This window comes from Sipha flava, unplaced genomic scaffold (genome assembly GCF_003268045.1).
Source record: "Sipha flava isolate LNK unplaced genomic scaffold, YSA_version1 163_pilon_pilon, whole genome shotgun sequence".
Classification (NCBI taxonomy): Eukaryota; Metazoa; Arthropoda; class Insecta; order Hemiptera; family Aphididae; genus Sipha; species Sipha flava.
Genome location: NW_020271821.1, coordinates 141,763 through 165,820, shown reverse-complemented (window position 1 = coordinate 165,820; position 24,058 = coordinate 141,763). Strand labels below are relative to the sequence as shown.

At 39.6% G+C, this 24,058-nt stretch overlaps 2 protein-coding genes across 14 annotated transcripts in view; one reads left to right on the top strand and one right to left on the bottom strand.

Annotated features, from left to right (window-relative positions):
- The window catches only part of LOC112679512 (broad-complex core protein-like), an 86,669-nt gene that overhangs the window by 51,068 nt on the left and 11,543 nt on the right, over positions 1–24,058 (top strand). For 7 of the 13 annotated variants that reach the window (XM_025549343.1, XM_025549349.1, XM_025549348.1 and 4 more), the window contains 6 exons: positions 6,012–6,232; positions 7,020–7,208; positions 8,387–8,542; positions 15,201–15,837; positions 19,359–19,418; positions 23,741–23,993. In XM_025549343.1, the coding sequence (XP_025405128.1) occupies positions 6,012–6,232; positions 7,020–7,208; positions 8,387–8,542; positions 15,201–15,837; positions 19,359–19,418; positions 23,741–23,993 (1,516 nt within the window). Of the gene's footprint in view, positions 1–4,473; positions 4,714–5,283; positions 5,867–6,011; positions 6,233–7,019; positions 7,209–8,386; positions 8,543–15,200; positions 15,838–19,358; positions 19,419–23,740; positions 23,994–24,058 lie in introns of those variants that run through there. The other 6 variants (XM_025549342.1, XM_025549341.1, XM_025549339.1 and 3 more) reach the window with 4 other exon arrangements.
- LOC112679514 overlaps positions 23,003–24,058 on the bottom strand; it is a gene marked incomplete in the record, with an annotated part of 25,445 nt that continues 24,389 nt past the window's right edge. Inside the window, 1 exon segment of the mRNA XM_025549352.1 lies at positions 23,003–23,015.

The following is a 24,058-nucleotide window of genomic DNA, read 5'->3' as shown; positions in this document are numbered from 1 at the left end:
ATATATATATATATATATATATATATATATATATATATATATATATAATAGTGGTAGTACTGGCATGGTATTACAATGTAATAGTACAAGACAACGTTGATCACAACTTTTAGCTGTGGCGATAAAAAGCGTGAAAAAAGTACATTTTAATAAAATATTATGTATACACTGTATAAACATGCGTGTCCATAAAAAGTGAAGAATAAAAATATGCTCGTTCGCCGGGGAAAAAAAACCGTCCCGCAGTGAAAACGGTATTTTTTCCGGAATAAATAAGCGACTTTTAAACCTCACCGTTTCGCACATGTATTTTACTCGATAATAATCGAAAATTCCACTTGGTTGTCTTATTATTATGTTCATAGAATCGGAATACACACAGTACGATTTTAAAGTTGAACCGCAACATTTTAAAAACGTATTCCTCCTATTAACCCTAAGCGATTAAGTATCACTGCACGTATTGTGTAACTAAAAATGAAAAATCGAGTGGTATCGTTTTTTATTCAAACCGTTCGCATTCGCATTAATTTCCGAATAATATTAAATGTGTAAATGTCTAAAGGCCATTAAAATAGTATAACGTAGAAAAAAAAATTTGGATTTCTTTTTCCGGAAAGATTATTTCTGAAAGAAAACTTTGAACAGATTTTTTTTCTCTTAAACTTACTTGTAAATTTATAAGTAGTTGGAAATGTTATTTTCGTGTTTAACAAAAAACTAAAAGGTTTAAATAAATTTGCTAAATTAATACTGTTCTTTTAATTAGACACGTTTTCGAATTAAAAATTAATTTCCTTGTAATAGTATTAACTGTAATTTTTTGTATTAATAATTTTTGATACTAAATCGGGGTTTTTTTATATTCATTTTCATTTTTTTACCTATATAATTCATCTCTCATTTTTTAACGATGCCATTGCCGAAACACTATTTACACATCAGTTTTCAAATTCTATATTATTTATTTATATTAATATAACACATAATGAATATAATTTTAATGTAGAGTTTTTGAGCCGTTCAATAGAATCGAGAACAACAACCCAAAAATGAAATATCCCCGCGTTCTAGAACAAGTCATAATATTATGCCGAACGTTTTTCTCTAATTATTGATTTTCCACACCCTCCTATGAAATTTTATAACGTAAAAACCGAAAGGACTGATTTCGAACATTTACGTCACTGCGGTACAATATTCTTTTTGACGAATTCGCTAGAACGCACTTTCGCTTTTATTTTTAATCAAAAGTGAGAATTTTTAATTTAAAGCTCGAAAACAAATTTATACATAACTGAATAAGGTTTATTTGTAATTAAATAAATATATACCGAATCGTATTGTTTTAAAAGAAATTATTATACTCCGTCAGTTCCGTTTTCCTACGGTGTTAATTAAAAAATAAATAAATAAATTAAAACGAGTAGAGGAAAGAAAATCATAACAATAATATGAAATTTATTTCATTGGCTAGTTAACGCTTAAACTCGCATACGATTTTTGTTTTTTAAGAACATTCCTACTAAATAGTAGGCTACTCTACACCAGATATCAACCAATTATTGTCACTCCATCGCGCATACGTATGTGTACGTACAAAGTTGGTTGAACGAATAATAAAAAAAACGATGTGTTCGTGTAAAACACGTTTGCGCGTTTAAGGTCGAAAAATCTTCTTCCGGATTTCTCAGAATATTTTTCAAAAGCTTTCCGCGTAATAACACCGCGCCGCTGGGTACGCATTATTATTATTATTATTATTATTATACTACCCCGTACGCAACGCGACAAGTTTTACTTTCATCCCTGCTGACAGGATCAGGTGTCGTCGGCCTGCTGAATATTAACAACAATATACCTTCGAGCCCGTTGCCGTACGCGCACGTACGTGTTGACCACTTTTTAACGGATCGTCGTCCGCGGACGTTTGTCGAAAGAAAATCGCCACTTGTTCGACACGGAAAAATCGCCTACGTCGTCAGATGCGGAAAACGTTCCTCGGAGGGTGCGGGGAGAAAAGTGTGTGCGCGCTCGAAGGGAATTCCGTTCGATATCGTTTTCCCTCTCGTCGGACACGTATTTCCGCATTCGTTAACACTACGCGCAGATATTACAGTTAACGACGACCGCGGTTTCTTTCGTGGCACGTGCATCCGGCTAACGTGGTGTTTCTCACCGATCAATTTAAAACGATTACGTCGGGGACGTACGACATTGCAATGACAATAATTATAGTTATCACGATCCGTTATCATAACACCGCAATGGGGCGAAGGCTGGGCCGTACGTGTAAATGTATACGTGTTCGGTAATAACGGGAGACAAGGCGATAAATCATCGGGGTAGGGCGGTGGTTATAATAATAATAATAATAATAATAATATATACCAATCGAGGATTTACGGAATAATATTTTAAGCGTGCTGTCGCCATCGCGGGAGAAGAGAAAAACGGCACGGCGTAAAAGGGATTCCTACTCACCGCCGCGTATACCTGCCGCAACGGCAGCAGCAGAAACGGCCACCGCCGCCCCTGCCGTGACGAGGAGCCGCGCGCGTATAGGCCGCGGAGCGCTCGCGATGTGACGGTGGTTTTTCTAGAGAAATCTGGGTAGGTTTACATTTTTTACAGCCTCGTCGCACCCTCTGGGGCGCGCGCCCACTACCCCTTCCGCGTTCAGCTCCACTACCCGCGTACTCTCGTTTTCTCTTCTCCGACTCTTTTCTCATCCGCCGCCGCCGCTACCACTCTCTGATCACGGCGCGCGTGAGCCCTCAGCTTCCGACCCGCGTTCGGTATTGATTCGGCGCTCATAAATTACATTTGCCTAGTAAAATGAGAGAACGACACCGCCGCCACCGCTCTGTCATTGGTCGTGTGTAGGACATGAAGCCGAAGAGGAAAGAGATGACGACGATGACGACGACGAGTGAGCGCAGTGGTGGTGGTGGTGGTGGTGGTGGTGGAGACTGCGACGACGAAGAAGGAAGCGGCAGTGGAGGTGTGCGCGTGTTGTGCGGGTGTGCGGCGTACGTCTGTGTGTATATTCATATATTTATACGTGTGTGTGTGTGTAGGCCTGGTGGACGGGAACGAACCCGCGCGTATTCTTCCTCCACGCCCTGCACCCCGTCATCTCATCATCCGACGCAGCGTGTACGGGGCATATAAGCGCGCGGGCGAATAAGCGAGCGGTGGTGGCATATAAATATATATGTACGCGGCGCGCGCTGCGTGCGAAGGGGACGACGAAAAACGCCGAAGTGCTCGATACCCCAGGGGTAAGGTGGCGCGCGGCAGCGGTGGAGGAGCAGGCGACGTGAAAGGGGTGAGAACGGTCGGAGGGATTCCCGGGGATCCTGTGCGAGTGGGGACCAAAACGGAATGAAAGTTGAATAACAATGTTCACTATTTATAGTAGTGTGTTAAAACGAATTAAATTTTTTAGCGGCGGCACATGCGCGGCGGCCTAAGCGGGGTGGTGGACGGCGGCAGCGGCGGCACGGGGGGCGGCCGCTTTCGCGGAGGGCGCGCGGACGAATTTAATGATTTTTTTCTCTTTTGCTTTTATCCCTTCCTCCCTATCACTCACTCACTCGCTCGCCGCCACTCACTCTCTCGCACTCGATCTCTTCTCTCGCTCCCTCTCGCTCGTCGTCGTCGTCGTCGTCGCCGCCGCCGCCGCTGCTGCCGCTGCCGTCGTACCCGCTCTCTACGTCGCCGGCGCGCTCTGCTCCCTTATCAAGGGGTTGCCGCCTACTCCCCCACGTCTACGGCGCCGCGGCGGCCGCGCGGTGGGCGGGGGAGCGCGTGCGGTGCGAATTCCGGTTACAAACGCCCGCCACGACGCGCGGAGTGTCGAGCGGTGGCGGGGCGCGGGTGGGCGGACCGGGCCGAGTAGGCCGGGTGTGCGGGGGTACCCACTCTCTCTCATTAAACTGTACGAATATGCAATTTTACTTTCTCGGTTTTTACCCCCTAGTAGTTTATTGCTAGTCATGTTTTTGAGTTGTCTATAGTTCCGCCGCGCGGGCTCTCGTCAACCGCATCATCTCCGTCGCAACCGCCGCGGGCACGCACGCGATTCGCACGCACCACATTACTATATTACACATTACTCGCGAGACACCGACGACGACGACGGCGACGAAGACGACGACGACCACCACCACCACCACAACCACCACCACGACCATCAACAGTTATTATTGTTATTACCGTTATATCGCATAATTATCACCGGCATTCGGCTGCCGTACGAAGTGATTGTTATTTTTTTTGTTTTTTTTTTTTTTTAGTTCAACACTCGTAGAAAAAATAAACGAATCGTGCGACAATCACTTAAAAATTATCATACGCTCGGGCGCATTGTTAAAAAAAAAATTAAAAATAATTTAATTAATTAAAACGCAATTTCCATTTTATTTTTTTTAATTAAGTAATTATCGACGTTTAATCATCTTAAAAAAAAAAAAAAAAATTACCAATTACAACTGACTTGTTGTTGATATATTTTGTTTCTTCGTTTTTTTTTTTTTCGCTTTTTCGTCGTTTCTCTCACCCTCGTGTCATCGTGTACTCGTCACACACACACACACACACACACACACACACACACATGTCGTACACGCTCCGCATGCCTGCGGCGGCCGTGTGCCGGTCACCGATGATACGATCTTCTCACCCGATCGCCGGCCAGTAAAAGTATAGGTAAGTGAGTAAAAACGTGTAACGCGTACGCTGATAGTAATAATATGTTACGGGAAAATGTGTGGTCGTCGCGGACAGATTTCCGACCGGTGAACCGCCGGACGACGTGTTTACGTAATAATATTGTTGGCCGCGACGCGGACGGTGGTCGACGTGCGCCGCGTGTTCGTCAGCGACAACGTCCGGGTGCGCGCCGCCGGGTGCCATCACGTTCGCACGTCTACGCGGTTTTCACGACGATCCGCCTCGTAACGCTCGACCGCCGCCGTCCACCGCGCGCGGCACGCGTGCAGTCGCGGCGCCTCCGCTTGCGCGTGTGTACACCACGTGTGTCCGCGTGTCCGCGTGTCCGCGTGTGCGCGCGCCGTGTGTGTGTGTGCGTGTGCGTGTGCCGCCAACACGTTTGCGTGCGCGCGCGGTACGTGTGCCGGCCGGTCGGTCGGTTGAATGGGGCGCCCCTGTCCCGTCCCGTGCGACCTTCTCCCGCGCACCCAGCCCTCCCCACGGCCGGCGCCGGAACGCGGTCACGGCGCCGCGCCGCCACTCGCTCCCGCCGTGTACGTGTGTGTTCGTCGCCACGCACGTGCGTGCCCGCGAGTCTAACGTACGTTTTGCGTATCGCGGTCGTACGTCGTGTCCCGCGGACGACCGGGCCCGGCCGCCCACCTGTTCGCCGATTCCGCGGTGACACGGCCGCGCGCGCCAACGTGACGCGCGCGCCGAAACTAAACGCGCCCCGGAACGGTTTGCCGACCGATCGAGCGTGTCGCTCCTCCCCGCCCGTCGCGTTGCGATGACGAGCGTCTCGGCGAGATGACCCCCCACGAACCAACAACATCACCCCACCCCGCCAACCCGCGATAAACGCCTCCCCTCCTCGTCCGCCGACACGCCTATCGTGCGTGCGCGTTTTCCTTAGAACTCGCGCGTGTCGTCGGCGGTCCGTTATCGCCGTGTCCTCCCTCCCCTGTGCAAACCTCGTCATCCTCCACGATGTTTTGTTGTCGTCCGCCGACGGGAGGGGCGTGATAACGGCGGAAAACGCGCGGGAAAACGACCGACAGCGTAACACCTGCCCCGCCGACCGCGGTGTCGTAATAACTGTTGTTTTCGCGGAAACGAGAGACCGCGAACGCGTGTTCCCATAACCTTGGTAACGGTGTGCCGTCGGTGCCGCGGCGGAAACGATCGTGTATAAGGGTTTCCGGTCACCGGCCCTTTCGATTCGTCCCGTTGTCCGGCCATGAGTGTATCACGATAAAACTAATGTCATTTTTTTCTTCACCTCTCGGTTGCAGGCGGGACTACTGTGTCAGCCGAAGCCCGCCGCGTGATGGGCGACCTGCAGCATTTCTGCCTGCGCTGGAACAACTACCAGAACAGCATTACCACAGCGTTCGAGAACCTGAGGGACGACGAAGACTTCATCGACGTGACGTTAGCATGCGACGGCAAGAGTCTGAAGGCCCATCGAGTGGTCCTGTCCGCGTGCAGTCCCTACTTCAGAGAGCTGTTAAAAGTGAGTCGTTGCGTCCTGTACGATATTTATTCATTTATTCATCGCAATTTATTGTAATATCGAAATATTCGCCTCTGCGTTCCCGACGATTACTTCCGCATTGTCGCATCGGTGTCGACCTTTTTTCCAACGTTTGTTCACGTAAACCTCACGTCCCCGTGCTCCGTCGCAGGAATGTTGTAACGCTCGAGATGATAACGCCAACACCTTCTCCTATCGTCGAGGGTAGTTACGCGTGTTTAAAGCCCTCCGTACGGATGTAAAAACTTTTCGTTACTAACCCGCCCCTCACGCTTTCCGTCAATGAACTTGATACGAAATATACGAATAACACGGCTATTACGTCCGACCCGCTTAAACGCGAACATCCCCGTTTTATGGGCGCAGTATTTTCTGCAGGTATGTGGATACTTCAATTAAATCGAAATCTCGTTGAAACTATTATTGCACTTCGATAATGCAACTATATACTAAATAAGTCTTAAAATAAAACGACTGTGTTTTCGAGCCCTTCCCGGTTCCCCGTATCGACGAAAATCCACTGCGTATACATTTATACACATATATAAACAAATTACATAATAATAACGGGATATGTTTCTAAAATATTATATTACGCTCGTATGCGATATCGTTATAACGTATAGCGTAAATATTTATCGAATTTATAACGGACGATGCGGGGCTGTCAAAGAACAAAAAAATAATTATATTAAAATTATATAAATGTATAAAATTACATCAAATTTATTGAAATATACCCGAACGTTGTGTTTGATTTGCACAGAGCACGCCATGCAAACACCCGGTAATCGTATTGCAAGACGTCGTGTTCGACGACTTGCAAGCACTGGTTGAGTTCATTTACCACGGCGAAGTAAACGTTCACCAAAGGAACTTGAGTTCGTTCCTGAAGACCGCCGAAGTGCTCAGGGTCAGCGGGCTCACGCAGCCGTCAGACTCGTCAGCCAACGACGTGAGTATACATACAATATTCATGTACCAATTATGTATTAAAAACACATCACCGCATCATAACACGATAGATCGTTCACATAAATAATTTTCATCGTTCAAATAATGCCGGCAGCCATATCGCGTATTTCCCCCGATCAATCATTGTTCATCCCTCGCTCTTTATGAAAACCTTGACTTACCTCAACCGGTCAGGTTTTCCGTCGTATATACCACAGGTATCGGCCGAAACACCCCGTGCACGACAAACGATCGGTGGCGCGGTACACGTGGAGATTTAAAGCGCTCAAGGATGGTAAAAAGTTTTTACCTTCGAAAATTAAAAAAAAAATTAAATTAACGTGCCAGCCCTCTGCACGCCGCGATAAGGGATGGCCACCGCGCGCTATAAAACAATAAGCCGTTATAATTTGTCGTGTCCGTTTAAGTCGATAGCATGGATGCTTACAACGAAACGGTTTTTGTCGTTCGTTAAATCTCGTGTTTTCCTTTAGGATTACACAATACACGTATCCGTGCAATCAAGTGTTCGGGGGGTTTGTATCCAAGCTTTCTGAAACACCGTATTTTTTCTGTTTTTTTGCGAACGCAAACAGTTGTTTTCGTTGTTCTTACCCCGGATAATCCCGTGAACACAATACGTACGAGTGTCCGTTAAGTTCGGAAACCGTACTAATCCGTGTCCGTATTGTAGAGACCACATCAGTACCGCACGTGGTGACAACAACGAACACGGTACTTATGTACACACTCGAGCGGCCGTATTAGCCTATCGCGTGATCGCTATAATAACAGGTAGCAAACGTAAACGGCACGCGGATAACGTTCTCCTACTCGGCCGGTCGTGACATTCTCTCGTTAAAATCGTTCGACTCTTACCCCTCTAAATCGTAGCTCGTTTCACGTTCCTTTTAAAATATTCGACGATCTTCTCGACTCGATATTCTTATAGCCTCAGATTTTTTTTCAAACATTCTCCAGGTTGCGTCCATTTATTTTTGGCTTTCCTCTTTCCGCGACGATACTCCGTCACTAACTCGTACACAGGCTCTCCCTTATTCCCTCCCCTACCCATCACACCGCCGCCCGTCAACGACGAGGTTGATTGGTCTCGGTACGTGTACACGGACTCGCATCCCTTGGTCGATGTAACCGTCGTCGTGTTGTTTATGATTTCAGCATTCCGCAAGACAGTCTTCGCAGACGCCGCCAGCGGAGAACACGTTCCTGTCGCTCGCCGCACAGGCGGCCGAGGGCAGAGTGTCGCCGCACGTCAGACAGAGAAAAGGATTCCCGCAGCAATCGCCGTCGTCCATACCTTCGCCCCGTTCAAAGGTAAGCCCTACGAACATATACTTATTGCACGTTAATCGGTTTTCGCGCCTGGGGAAAATCCAACTGATCATTCACCCGTATACTGCCCATATTTCATCTCGTGTCCGACTTGTATACCGTTTTTGAGGGTTCCGCGCACGGATATCGAAGTGATGTAGTGAAACTTCGGACTCGATAATAGATCGCTCAAGTGTTACCGAACTCTTATTGTGCAGGTGTACAAAACATTGAGTCCCTAATTTCTTTCCGTAAAATCGTATTCACCAAAATAACAATGCATTTGTAAATCAATTTTCGCGTTCGATATACTTAATGAACGGATACAATATAAAATTGTTAGATCCACATGTATCGGTGAATACGGCGAATCTTTTCGGAAACCTTTGATTAGGAACGAAATGACGTGGTGTTATGGGAGTATTAAACCGTCCGGGAGATTCAACGGGCTTAAATTAATCGATCAACGAACAATAATATACCGACGACGGTTAAATCGATGCGCGCGAATGTGAAGTGTTATCGGTACCGCGGTTGTCGTTGTATTGCTACCGTTTAACCGTGTTATCACATAATCTGACGTCTTGACCCTCGGCGGTTTTAAGGGTTTATATTTGTACGAACGCGCGTGTACTTCGGACAAGGTACCGTATATCTGTACACAGATCATCGCGATATGCGATAGTTTTTACACACCAAAACCTAACGAATCGGATGTACTGCGGAAACCTCACGTCATAACTTATTGCCGTAGTCTTACACGTTTGAACAACTTTTCTCCACCGTTCAAATATCATAGGTATCGTAGGGCCCGTGGCGGTTGTCGCCGACAGTCGGTCGAACTTGTTTTCCCGGTTTGCTACCGCAACCTGACCGAGCGTATGACAAGCTTATACTACGAAAAGAGAATGTCGAGAACGCGCTACGTCAGCACCTTTTTTTATTTTTATTTGTTTTCAAAAACGCGCTAAATGCACTTAAATTCTTTAATTTCCGGTGATGTGTGCGTATATTTACATAAGTACAACGATATAATATTACGTAGTACCTACTCGATTAAAATTATACGAAGATAATATACGACGAAAACGGTTGAAATAAACGTTTACCTCAGATTTTAAAATTATTATTTCTGTAACGTTGACTTTTTTTTTTTATTACTCGACCAAACCGATGGGCGCACCGCGTGAAAGGAAAAAAAAAATGTCGAACGGTTTTTAAATCGTCACTGTTGTATACGTGTGTTACACGTGTTCCTACGGTAAACAAAAACGTACACTTTCCATCAGGACAATATCGTGCAAAAACGTGTACACGGAGAGAACAAATAAATTCCGCGATTCGGAATTCACAATATCGTACGGATACATTTCTTCGTATAATAAGCGCCACACGAGCGTGAAACGACTCGACGTTGCGATTAAGTGCCGTTACCAGTTTCTGGATGAGGGACCACCCGGAATTGTAGCGACAAGCCTGTACTTCAGTGTGTTGCAAACTTGACATATTTAGATCGTCCGGTGTACCTAGAGATTCGATTGAAGTAATGTACAATAAAAATAAAATATCCACAACAATCATGCAGCGTAAAACTTCATTGATTTTTCGCGTTTGAACCATTTGGCATTTATAAAGCAATGGAGTTATATGTACGTGCAAATCCTGAACGTTCGACCGAATATACGTAAATCGTTTCGTTATCACGTTGTTACCCGAAATTTGCACCTCGGTGTATTGCGTTTTTGATGTCGGTGGACCGTTGCCTTTGCCACGCAGAAGGGATCCGTAAATGAGTGACCTTTCACCGTTCGCGCGTGCTCGTGTGTGCATGTGCACAAAGACGACAGGCAATTACAGATGTTTTACTGTTTCAATTGGACATTCTCGGAGAAGCGACCGTATCAATAATGACCCTTTTGGGTAGCGGTAGGTTGAACAGTGAAGTTAGAGAGTTTTAAAATAGCTTCCCTTATAGTATAGCGAAATCCACCGAACTTGGTATACGTCTTGATCTTAGTATATGTATTATAAAATTGTCAAAGTTAACGGAGAAAACGCGTCTTACAAATGAACGTACACTTACTCGTATATTATACATACGAAATTTTCTCAAAAAATACCATGACTTTATTCTAAATAATTACAAAAATGAAATTACATATTATTTAAAGATACATGATTCAGAATACTTTCTTCCGAATGATATGCGGTGCTTCCAACAATCATGCCATTTTTCGAAGGTTATTTGGATTTGTTCAATGTTAAAGTTTTAAGTTCTTTTGTCATATTATTCACTTCAATTTCCTCTATATCTTGAAACTGTTTTCTTTTAGTGAATATTTAATCTCACCAAAAATTCACGAACCAACAGCGCTAAACAATGATGTCCTCATAAGTAAGGAGGCGAACGTGGAAGTCGCCCCCATTGCATTTTTTTCTTCAAAATGTTGTTATTTATTATTCATATCGAACTAGGAAAATACATAAATGTGAATACGCGTATGAAGTTCATCCCTTCTTCCCTTATAAAAAGGTGGTGAAGAAACTTAGATTAACTTTAGCTATTTTTACTATTTCTGTCTCGCAAACGTATTAATATGTCTTTATAGAATATCTAATTGACTATTCATGAGATATAAATTTATAATGAAGAATATCATCAATCGTGGAATGAATTTAGCAACGATACTTCTCATCTATAAATTTTCTATTGAAGTTTCATAATTAGACTCAATTAAGATTTTCATTGAAATTGAAATTCCAAGTGAGATCCTCCGTCTCAGTTGCTAATTTAATAATGGCTAATTTGTGGTAATTTCGCACTTTTTAACAAATGTTCGCAACAAAATCATCGTTTCTGGAGGTTAACGATCTTTCAAATCGTGGATCATCAGTTGATTATCAACCATTTTTGAAGCGTTTTATCCACTCGAAAGTCATATATTATTATTATTATTATATTATACATATATATATATATTAAGGTGGTCTTTAGTTATACAAGAAGAAATTTTTTTTAAATATTCTTTGGCCGGATACCCGCCATTTTTTTCATTATAATCCGTAAGTAATTGGAACTAAATTTGGTCATGACAACTCACCCCATTCCCGTGACTCAAGAGGGTTGAAAATTTGTCATAGAGGGTGATTTTGTAGTTTTGTGAATTTAACTCAAAAACTATAGTATTCAGCGAAAAAATGTATAGAAGGTTAATTAATGATGCTCATAAAATATATATTTAAAAAAATTGTCGTAAGTATGTAATTTTCCAAGAAAAGTAGTAAAATACGAAATATTTTATTTATTTTACAAAATACATTTTTTATATTTATTCAAGTTTGTTTGATAAAATAATAAAAATACGAAAACATTTCTTACATAAAAATCGAATAAAATTTAATTTCCTGAAAAAAATATAATTTGTAATAGCCGGATTTATGTAAGTTATGCTAATATTATAGCAGTTATAATAAAATTGTATTTTATTAATTAATTTTATTATATAACCTATTGACTACGTCCAAATGTATTTAAATTATAAATTATAAGTTTGTTTTAAAACTTCATGACTAAATCCCGGGTATTGCTTCCTATAATCTTGAACAATCTAAAATTATAAATAATAAATCATTTATAGTAAATCATAAGTAATTTAAATTGTTTTTAAACGTATTTATAACTTTTTTTGTGTATCAGTATTTTTTTTATCTGATTTTCTCTGTTCGTCATAGAGCTTTTTAATTTTAGTTATATAATTTGATCGATCTTGAATAGGTATACGCACTTTCATCCAAAAAATTTGGCATTCATCAAACACAAGACTAGCGCTATCGTGTATTGTTAGTTTAACTAAAAGCATTTTGTAAAAGAGAACGTTCAAAATATCTCTTTTTGATGAAAGTTTACTACAATTTATTTGATTTTTCATAATACCAATCAAGAAAATTAATTGTCTTAATATAATTAAATATGTAAAATAAAACATTATATAAGAACAATATTAAACAATATTCTACAATGAACACTACTACAATCACTATTTGTTTAACTATGGTTAAATCGCCGTACACTCGGTGAATAACAGAAAATTAAACATGTTGGCTAATTTTATTTTGGTGATGGGTATTTAATGACAACAATATTGATAATGATAAAGTATAGTGATTATAAATAGTTTTCAACACATGGTTATCACCAAATAAATATTCTTATTAATGAAAATAATGATAAATCTTATATATCTTCTACGTATTTGCTTTAAACAATTATTTCCAAAATTATTATTTTATATAATCCAAATATTAATTTAATCCACTGAAAATTTAATAATCACCTTCTTTAGGATATTAAATTTTATTCGATTTTTATGTAAGACATTTTTTCGTGTTTTTTAATATTTTATCTAATACACTTGAGTAAATATAAAAAATCTATTTTGTAAAATAAATAAAATATTTTGTATTTTACTATTTTTCTTGGGAAGTTACAGACTTACAATAATTTTTTTAAATAATATTTTATGAGCATTATTAAAATATATAATTAACATTCTATGCATTTTTTCGCTGAGTAGGTACTATAGTTTTTGAGTTAAATTAACAAAACTACAAAGCTACCCTATATGAAAAATTTTTAACCCTCTTGAGGCACGGAAAGGAGTGAGTTATCATGACCAAATTTAGTCCCTGATTATAATGTACAAAATGGCGGGTACCTGGGTCGATATTTTGAAAGTTAAAAAATAAGGACCACCCTAATATATATTTATATATATATATATATATATATATATATATATATATATATATATATATATATTATATACCTACGTTTATTTCGTATAATAAATACATATAAATAAGTGACGGAGTTCGTTTCCATGGTCGAAAAGGGTTAAAAAAAACACATGTTGATGCACTAAAAGAAATGATCCCATATAAATCGAACACATAGTGAGATGGTTAACAAAAGTGGTGCAAAAGGAAAATATAAATATTATATATATATATATATGTATATATAAACTTTTAGATAGTATAGGGGAAAAAACTGAAAGTATTTTTCGTCATGGAACTTTACCGGGAAAACGTTCAATATAATGCCGTTTTTTTTTTGTTGTTTTACGTGTTTTCGGGACCTCTTTGGTGAAATCTTAGTAAAAAATAACGAAACTTCTTAATTATTTTCCTCTCTCATTTCAACACACCGTTGACCGAGTAAAAACACCAACAACAACAAAAACGGGGAAAAAACAAAAACAAAAAATAATAAATATATAAGTTGTTACGAAATACTTAAATATTGCAACGCGTTTATTTATTTTCACCTGATATTACATTGTATCGTATCGATTCAATAGTAAAATATTCATTTTGTACAATATCGTGAGTCAATGTTCGCATTTTAATACGAATTTTCAAAGTGCCGTTTAACACATAATTATAACACACGCAAACCCATAACATTGTGAACCGATTAGTTTTCGAATGACCGAAAAATATTCATCTTTATAGATCCGATAAATTGTTGACCGGATGACGGCCGCGTAGAAAGAACTTAGTGCGCGGTGTGGTTTCAACTGTACATTGCGACCAGCGTTTATACCTGGACGAAATAATCCAAAATTTTCGGAAAACAGAAACGACCGGAGTAAACAATAACAAACGTAATACCTGTATATGTAAATTTGTATGTATTTCGAAAGCAAATAGTACGCGCGCGCGTCGATATACATTTATTTTAATATTTTTTCCGTATACTATTGCGTACACATATAAATACTAAAATCCAACCCCGTTCATCGTTCATGGGAATTATGCACCCGCGTGCGTAAAACTTAATTCCGGTAAAAGCCAATTACTATTTTACTTTTTTGGTTTTCATCAAATTATCCCACGAAATAGTCGAACGTGAATCGCGTGAAAACATGACGTGTTCAATTCGGTCCGTCAGCGTTTAGTATTACTACGCATTTTACAAAAAAAAAAAAAAAAAGAATTACAAAAATGTCGAATGTGATGAAAACCTTAACGTATAATAATCGTACAGAGTGCTTGCTAAAGGATTTATTATATTCATCACAAAACATGATGTACTGTCAGCTCTAAACGTGCGTAGTAAAACTTTTTGCGATCCTTCCGGCGGGTCAAGAGCTAAGTGAATCGTATATACATATATTTATTTCTCGTCCCGCGTGTATAAATTGCGCTGCGAAATATCGCCAAAAAGCGTAATGGGTCAAAGTTCTTGCATTGATTTCCTCGGAATGTGTATTATATAGTCTATATACGTACGTATCGAAGTGAAGAGCTGTAGCGCATAGCAATTCTCGCGGATCGCACAATACCGACATGAACGGGACAAGTAATATTGTCTTCTACGGTTTGTGCGCGCCGATAATCGGCAGCACACTTTTTGTCAAATTTTACGGGAAATTACTACGGTCGTGGTGGAATAACGATCCCGTTCGACCTGATCGTATTCAACACGAAATCGATAACTCATAAACTGTGCCTACAACGGCGCGGGTCTCGTCGGTTTCGCTTTGACCGTCCGTCGGATTATTTTACCGCTCGTCGACCGCGATTTTTTGTTTTTTTTTTTTTTTTTCCCCATCCCCGGTATGTTTTTTAACGTTTCGTTTGGTTTCTGTTCACCCAGGAAAATTCGCCGATACCGTTGAAACGCAACAACAAGACGTCGTCGAACCCGTCCTCGGGCGCCGGCGGCATGGACCTTTCCGAGAGAACGTCCCAACACAGTCCCAGCTCGGCGGGCAGCCGGCCCAACTGCAACGACGACGATGATGCGGGCGAACGGTCCGACGGTAGCGGAGGCGGTGGAGGCGGCGGCGGCGGCGGCGGTGGCGGAGGCGGCACCAACGGCAACAGTAACGGTTTGCATCACCACGACGAACCACCGATGGACTACTCGCGGACGCACCACCAGCACCAGCAGGTCCCGATACAGCACCACCAAACGACGGTGCAACAGCAGCAGCAGCAGGACACCGCGCAGAATCTAATATCGCGCAAGTCACCGCCCGAGGTCAAGTCCGAGCCGATGGACACCACCACCGCGTCGGCCGCGGCCGTCAACAGTAGCATACCGTACGCGGACGACAGCAACGACTCGGCCGCCGACTTCACCGGCGTCCATCCGGCCATCGGCATGTCCGAGCCGGACGACACGTCGTACCAGAGCCACCACTCGTACCTGGACAGCAAGTTCTTCGCGGCCGCCGGTGCCACGTTCAACTTCAGCATGGCCGCGGCCATGGCAGCCGACTCGTTAGCAGGCAAGTACATAGTATTATTTCTGTCCGCGTACTGTCCCTGTAGAATGACGATGTGTCGTTGGCAATTCAAAAGAGCCTAATTCTTTAACCGTCCCTCCAAGAACTCCCCGAGATAGATCACTATTGATCATTATTGGTCGGAAGCAGTGGCGTGCGCAGGAAGTGATGATGGGGGATATATGGGCTACGGGGGTTTTTTTTTTTTTTAGTCTTAACGTTTAAAACCGCATTTAAGAAATACGACGGGGCAGTCACGGTTAAATGGATTGGCGTTAATGAACATACATCGAGACATTCCATTATCTTCAAAACAAATAATTTATGAATTCAGTATAAAAGCCAGAAGGATGTATATCCGCCTTGATTGCATTTTTTTTTTTTTGTATAATAATAAAGAATAAAGATTGAAAATAATACATTTTAATTTATGACATCTCCCCTCCATACCAAATTCCTGCACATGTCACTGGTCGAAAGACTAAGCGTTCAAGGATCCCGCGTGCACGCATTGGGATGGATTTTGTTCCACGCGCGAATACGAATACCATTAAACATTGATTTCTGATCAGCGTCTCTCGACAGTCGATTATGACGCCTTTTGTTTCCTCGCAAACCGAATACCTGTTCGCGATTATAACGTTTTAAGTGTGGTACATAAATCTTGAAAGTCGTTTTGTAATATGATCGATGTTGTTATCGTCGTAGGTACGACTAAACGTGAACCGTCGAAGTTTTTAAAATTACGAATTCAATCGCAACTCTTCGTTTCCCTTTTTTCGCCTTCAATACAAAACTGTTTTTAATTCGATTTATAAATTAATATCGGCTCTCGTCCAAGTTAAAAATAATTACCGTACAGAGGAAACGATACACGTGTTTAAGTAATGGAAAAATTCATTCAGCCGAATTCATCTATTTTTAATACATTTCGAAAAAATTTCGCTCGTGGGTTTTCTAATTTGCATATTTCCCAAAGAGAAATCATCAGTCGCATACAATTTTTGAAATCCCTCTAAACCTCGACCGGGACGGGGTTAACGATCTAGAACGATTTCGGATCCTGTCCCTTGTTCGCCCCTCGAATGCGCAATTTTTCGGTCGCGGCTTTGATCCGTATAGACGTACCGATGTACGCACTCGCGCATAGGTTAGACTGTTCTATTTTTACACGCCCGGGACCGGTTTCCGAGAATTCCGTAGGTGGAAATTGCTCGGTTACCTTATACCTGACCTGGTAGGAAATATACACGCAAACGCACACACACACGCGCGCGCGCACACACATACATTGGGCGCCGGAGAGGTTAGGTCATTGCCGTCGCCGACAAAAACGATGTGTTGTATGAAATTCATCTAAAATATGCTCCCGTAATAGAACGTCCGTTTCGCTATTTTTGTGTGGGTCACCACCGGTCCGCTAGCCATATAATGAATGTATAAACAGTTATTGGTATTTTTCGCGTGCTAAACAAACCTCTTTTCAGTATATAAAATAAGATTTTTTTTTTCTCTATCGCAAAACCAGATTTATTCTTTTTTTTTCATGAAATCCTAACATAAATCATTGTATTTCTACGCTTACGGACCAAACAAGAACAGAAATAGATTTACAACAATATTTATAAAATAGATAGAAGAATGAAATGTAAAACGCATTGATTATAGATGTATTGTTGGAAGATAAGGCGTTGAAATAAAAAAAATTGGAGCCACAGGATGCAAATTGCTGATTTGAGGTATAGTCTGTTAAACGAGAAGGCTGGACAGTTGAGTAGTAGGGGACGAACATCGCATGAACTGTATTCACAGTTGGAGAGCGTGATTGGTTAATAAATTATGCCACAATCTGAATCTGAAGCATAAGACTATAAAAGAGCGACTTATGTTGAAAACCCAGGATCGACCATAGATTTCAGAAGAGACTTTTTTGTACTCGGAGGCATACGAGCCTGACAGGTTCTCCCTTTCTAGTTTCCATGATTTGTGTGTGGGTTGACGATGAAGTGGAATTAAATCGGTGTAAAGGCATATAGGTGGGTTAGACATGAGGATGTTGTTGATGGAGCTCGCCAGGAGTTTCATTACACTGGATACCAATGTGGCCAGGACATCACGAGAAATTAACGTCGAATGCATTAGACTCAATGACAAAAGAACAGGACGAAATTGTACTGTCGGAATACGATTAGAAGAAAAGGTGTTATCCGCTACGGCGAACAAGACGGATTGTGAATCAGAGACGATTAAGTATTTATCCGGGAAAAGAGTACCAATACGGAAAGTGGCACTAAATATTACATTACGTTCGGCAGTAAAATGAGAAATGCTAGGATAAATGTTTGTGGACGATCGAAGAATTATTCTTATTAGTTGTTGTTATAACTTTTACGAGCACGCGACGTCTGCTCTGGAAAATTTAATACATCCATTACACGTGATATCTTCAGTAAAACGATAATTTTACAATAATAATCGTCCTACCGACGACGACGGCGGTGTGTTTTACCTTATCAATGAATGTTGATGCGAGCGCGCTAAGTTCATCCTCGTCGAATTATTATCAATATATTATTATGTACATTATCATGATTATATGTGCACTTGTTCGATTTTTATACTTGTCAATTGATTAAACTCATCCCAGAAGATAATGCGTATTCCGATTCCGTGTTATCTCCATCGTGCGCACACGCCTTCGTTGTCCGGTTTTCCTTCGCTGTTTTTCCCGTTCATCGCTCACGCCCTGTTTATTCTACCCGGACGATTTTTGGCGCGACGAGCTGACGGATTTGTATCGGAACGATATTCTACTTGAAAGTAATAAATCGTCAAAGGTCCACACAGGCGCCTCTTTTCCGCCCGTCGAGTTGTTGTATAAAACGGTGTATGTTCGTGATTACATTTTGATTCGACTCATTGCTTTTCAATTAGTAAAAAAAAAAAATCTGCTTCGACGGATCTGTTTAATTCGTTATGTTCCGCTACACACCACGTCATGTCGTTTTATTTTCCTCCTTATTCGTTTACCTAATGTAATACACGGCCGAACGCGTTAAAATATGGTTTTTGAAAACGCATTGTCAGAGCATAACCAAGTAGCTGGAAATCATTGCCCAACATAAGAGAAAAACCGTACATTAAATCGATTGTAACTCGACAATCTCGATAATCTCGATCTAAAATTAAAAATTTGACGTATCCACCTGCAATAAAGTCGTAATAATATATTGGTATGATGGAACACTAAGCTGTATCGGTAACAGGGAAGGACGAAAAGCATCAATGATAACCCTTTGTAGATTGTTACATGGAAAGTTCCTTAACAGTTCGTCAATCCGTTAAACGGGTAAAAACAACCGTAAAGTTGCGTTGAAATCGTACGCGTATGGAACCGTTACTAGTTGCGGTGGGGGTGGTACGGGGGATGATGGACATTCGTGTTAAGCTACTGTTCACGAAACACGTAATGTCAATGGTGCGTAATGATGTATTAACGTTTTTCGTTTCGTGTCTGTTCACAGGTCTCAACAATCACAACCACTCCAGTGTGATGGATACTCTGGGAGGCTCCAGTTCTCAAGGTAGGAATAATTTACTTGTCTATTGTTTTTACTGTTCGCGTTTTTACTACGAATATCACGAGCACTACCTATATTATATTTTTTATATGATACGAGGCGACCGTATTGCGAATGTACACGCGAACGGATATATATACTCGTATATGACATTTATTGTAATGTGTACAACGATTGGGTTTATAGATTTTATGGAGTGCATTTTTTTGAAAAACATTTTTATCAACAATACAATTCACCGCCTTCCTCTTCTCCCCAATCGCCATACGACCGTACGAAATATCGGGGCGTTCGGTTTCAACGCTGCACAAGTAACATGCGCGGTGTGCATTTATAATATAAATAACACTTAAGGTCGATATTTCTTTACACGACTATTTTAAGATTTGCATTTTATTATATAAACGCTTTATGCCTTATGATCGTCCGTCGTCCGAATATCACCAAATTATTTAAATATCAACATAACGATACTGAGTCTGTTGATCAAACTAAACTGTATGATTATGGTACTATAAATTTATAAGGGTGTGTGCGTATAGAGATGTTTATACACACGGCACTTAAGCGAAAAAAGTTAGAACAATTAAGTATACTGATTACGAGTAGACTCACTTTTAGAGAACTCGAGGATACGCAAAACAGATGATATCATTTTTAAAAACCTAATACAACGTATACAAATAAGCAAAAACCGTTTTTCATCCATCGGCTTTTTGAAGTTATCATTACCAACTTACACAACAGAAAGTATTAAGTTTTTTTTATTTTTTTTATCGGACTTTATTTTTACTCGTCGAAACTTCTCTCATCGTATACTTACGCTGTGTCTTAACTGAATCAGTGCGTTGCAAGCAATGCAGGTGATGCAAATACATGCGTACATGCAGATAAAATAAATCGCTACAAAATACGAACATGTCGGAATTGGCATGAACGATGACGTGCGAAGCGTTTAAACGTAGTGGTTCTTAATCTTTTTTGGTTCGTCGTCCCTTTACAGAGAAAATCGACTGCTAACACCCCTATCCTACCAATCTTGACTAAATCTTTACCAAACTTGACAATGAAAGAGGAAAATACCCCTGTGGCCTTTATAAAATTCATTATATTATTTCTTTGAAACTTCAAGTAGATTTCATTCATTTTTTCAAAAATATTTATGAGATACCCATGTCAACGGTACGGCGTACGAAATTACAACTACTGTGGTTTCACGTGCGGTAATACGTAAATTTGTATTTTTCGTATTTTAAAAATTGATAATCTGATTTCTGAATTACGGAGAAAATTGGTATTTTTGAATAAATGGATCCAAAATTTAAAGCTCAGGTAATGGTAAACCGTGAATAGGATTCTGTTACCAAAGAACTTATGTACTGAATTTCGTTTGCGTTTATTTTTTTTTATAAAAAAAAAAACTTGAACCTTTAGTGGTTTCGTATAATAACATTTCATGATGTTTATTGGTTAACGACATATTCGCGACTGCAATTTCACGACCGATATCGCACGTTTGATACGGACGTTAATTTAGTGTACTATTATACCTGTAAATTGCGTTGAGATTAATCCCATAATATACTCATAAAATATTACCTAATTTCAAAACTATAATACGTTGAAAGTACCCTATTGTTTATTTATTTATTTATTTTTTATTATTAAAATTGACTGTTAAGTTTTCACTACATTTTAGTAAGGAAATAACCAAAATGTTATGTCTCCGGTACCACGTGAATTGTAGTTCTTAAACACCGAATAGATTTTCAGATATTTTTTTTTCAAATTAAGAACAGTTTAATAAAATTCAGTTGAAATTAAAATTGTTTAAAGCTATGGTTAATAAGTTACTATAAATTTCTGTTTCAACATCTTACGCCAATTAATAATGTTGCAACGTTGCATTCGATTGCTATCATAAAAATCGATACTTCGTAAATGATACTGAAACCCATTTTTATTTTCATAGTAATAAATGTTTTTTTTTATTATATTGACTGAAGAAATTGTTTTTTATTGAGATTATTATTACAGTATATATCGTGAACGTGACAAATATTTATACATCGAACAAAAAAATAATAGTTTTTTTCATTTTATATAATATCATCGATAATATTACAAGGTAATTAAATTTTTTTGAACACGCGTTTATAAAATATTTTAAGGAAATCGTCATTTATTTTACTGGCAAATACGAGTTCAAATACGTTATGTAGACGAGTTGCTACATAATTGTTAAACTTTATAATTAGTTTCTAAAATAAAATTTTACATAACTTATTAACGCATGGCGAAACATTATTCAATCATATTCGTTTTTATAGTCGTGTTGTTAAATGAAATCTAATTTTTAAAACCTCATGTTGTTTAGTGAAAATTTAAAACCTGTTTGCGACTTGAAATATATTAGTATTAACACTTAGATTGAAATTTAAAATAAAAAGTGGAAAGGCGAACCTCGCTATTTACATAGTTGGAGTAGACTTGTTAGCTAAACTATATACATAGTGGCAATTCCGGTATTATATTGTTGTCTATTTCGAACTAATTTGTTTTTGACCAAATATCAGTGTGGCTCACGAACGTAAAAAATAAAAATAAAGATCGTTGACCTACAGTGATCTTAAAAAAACTAACGTACACAATTTAAAATTGTATTGACAAAAAAAAAATAGGAAAAACCTTGTGCAGATTTAACTCTACAATATTGTGTGATTAACGACTAAGAAACATTCCGAAATATAAAAAAAATTATTCGCATATATAATGCGCATTTTATTCTAAGGATTATTTTTCAGATATTCTCACTACGCCGACAAAACAACTAAATCCTATGCGCGTTTAGAATAATTTTAAATTTTATTACATAACGATAATAATAATAACAATAGTAATTATCAGGGCTCGGAACTTATAGCACTTAAAATCATTAAAATAAGCTTATATTATTATAAGTACTAAAATAAGCATTTGAAAAAATTTAAATTAAACAAAAATATTTATTTTTTTTAAAAAAAAAAAACTGTAAAATTCTAACTAAAAAATCAAACAAAATAAAAATAAATCTTCACTTTCAAGACTTTAAGGATTTTATAGATCTTCTAAGGAATTTTTCTGAAAAATAAAATGTAAACTGTTTTCTCTGATCTTGATCATTCTGACGTTTGACACTCAGTTCTATTTTCAACATTGGAATATCTTTGTTAACCCTACATTGATTCCTTGGATAACGACGAACTACGTGACAACGTATATTAGAATTAATTTTAGTTCTATCAAAAACAACTTTGTAGGAGAAAATTATAAAAACGTAAAAAAGAACTGGTCAAATGAGCAAAAATAATCAGAAAAACTGAAAATAAGCATTTTTTTTAAAAATTGCTGAAAAAAGCAAAAAAAAAGCACTTTAAAATTTCATAATTGTGCGTGTTATAACTTGATATACACTTCTTTAGCACTCTGCTACATTTTAGGTCAATCCATAAAAATAAGCAAATGCTTAACTCCCAAGCCCTGGTAATTATACTAATCGTAATAAAAATATGTATGTTATTTTTTATATATCATATTTACTCTACTATATATATATATATAAATATGCAGATTAATGTTATCGTTTTTTTTTTTTTTTTTTTTTTTATCCATGTCTAATATATTATTCCGGATCGCGATTGAGATCGATCTCCCAACGTAAATATAATATACTACTTAATATTAACGCACAACATTTTTGTATTTTTACCGTAACAATTATTTTATTACTATTATTATAAAACTACTCTGTTTACACTACTGTGATCTGTTACGAAACGTTTGAAAATATTTATTGTTTTTTTTTCCGTAGATGTATATATGTATGTATATATGTATATGTACGTAAAAAGAAAAACCCTAATCGTTTCTTTCCCTCTCCCCCGTCGCCCCCCGGCCGCCAGCCGCTACCAACCCTCGCTCCGCGGGACCGTAATGACGAACTTGCCGTCGGACTTTCCATTCTTAAAAGTGACGAACGCACCGCCCCTCTACTGTTCCGAGACAAACGTACATATATGTTTTACGAATTTTTTTACCAACATAAAAAACGAATAGTTGCTATGTATACGCGTAATGTTACGACCATGATACGTGCGTGCAGTAAATACGATTCTTATACGTGTATACATATATATATATATAAATTTATTTAAATATATAATTCTTGAATATATATATATATATATATATTTATACGTGTGCATTACGCGCGTATAAATATTATTATGGAGAAAAAAAAAAAAAAAATACAAAAGGAGTGACCGGCTGTTATTATTGTGCTGCAGACTGGTCAGAGGCTGGTGGAGGAGTTGGCGGCGGGGGCGCGGAGACGCTGTCCTGTTTCGTATGCGGCAAGCGCCTGAGCACCAGGTTGACGTTGAAGCGGCACATCGAACAGCAGCACAACCAGCCTCTGCACTCGGCCGTCTGCAACGTGTGCAACAAAGTGTTCCGCACGCTCAACAGCCTCAACAACCACAAGAGCATTTACCACCGGAAGCCCAAAGCGTACAAATCGTCCGGCGGCGGAAACGGTGGCGCTGGCGGCGGCGGCGGCGGCGGCGGCGGCGGTGGCGGCGGCGGCGTCGTAAGTGGTACCGGTG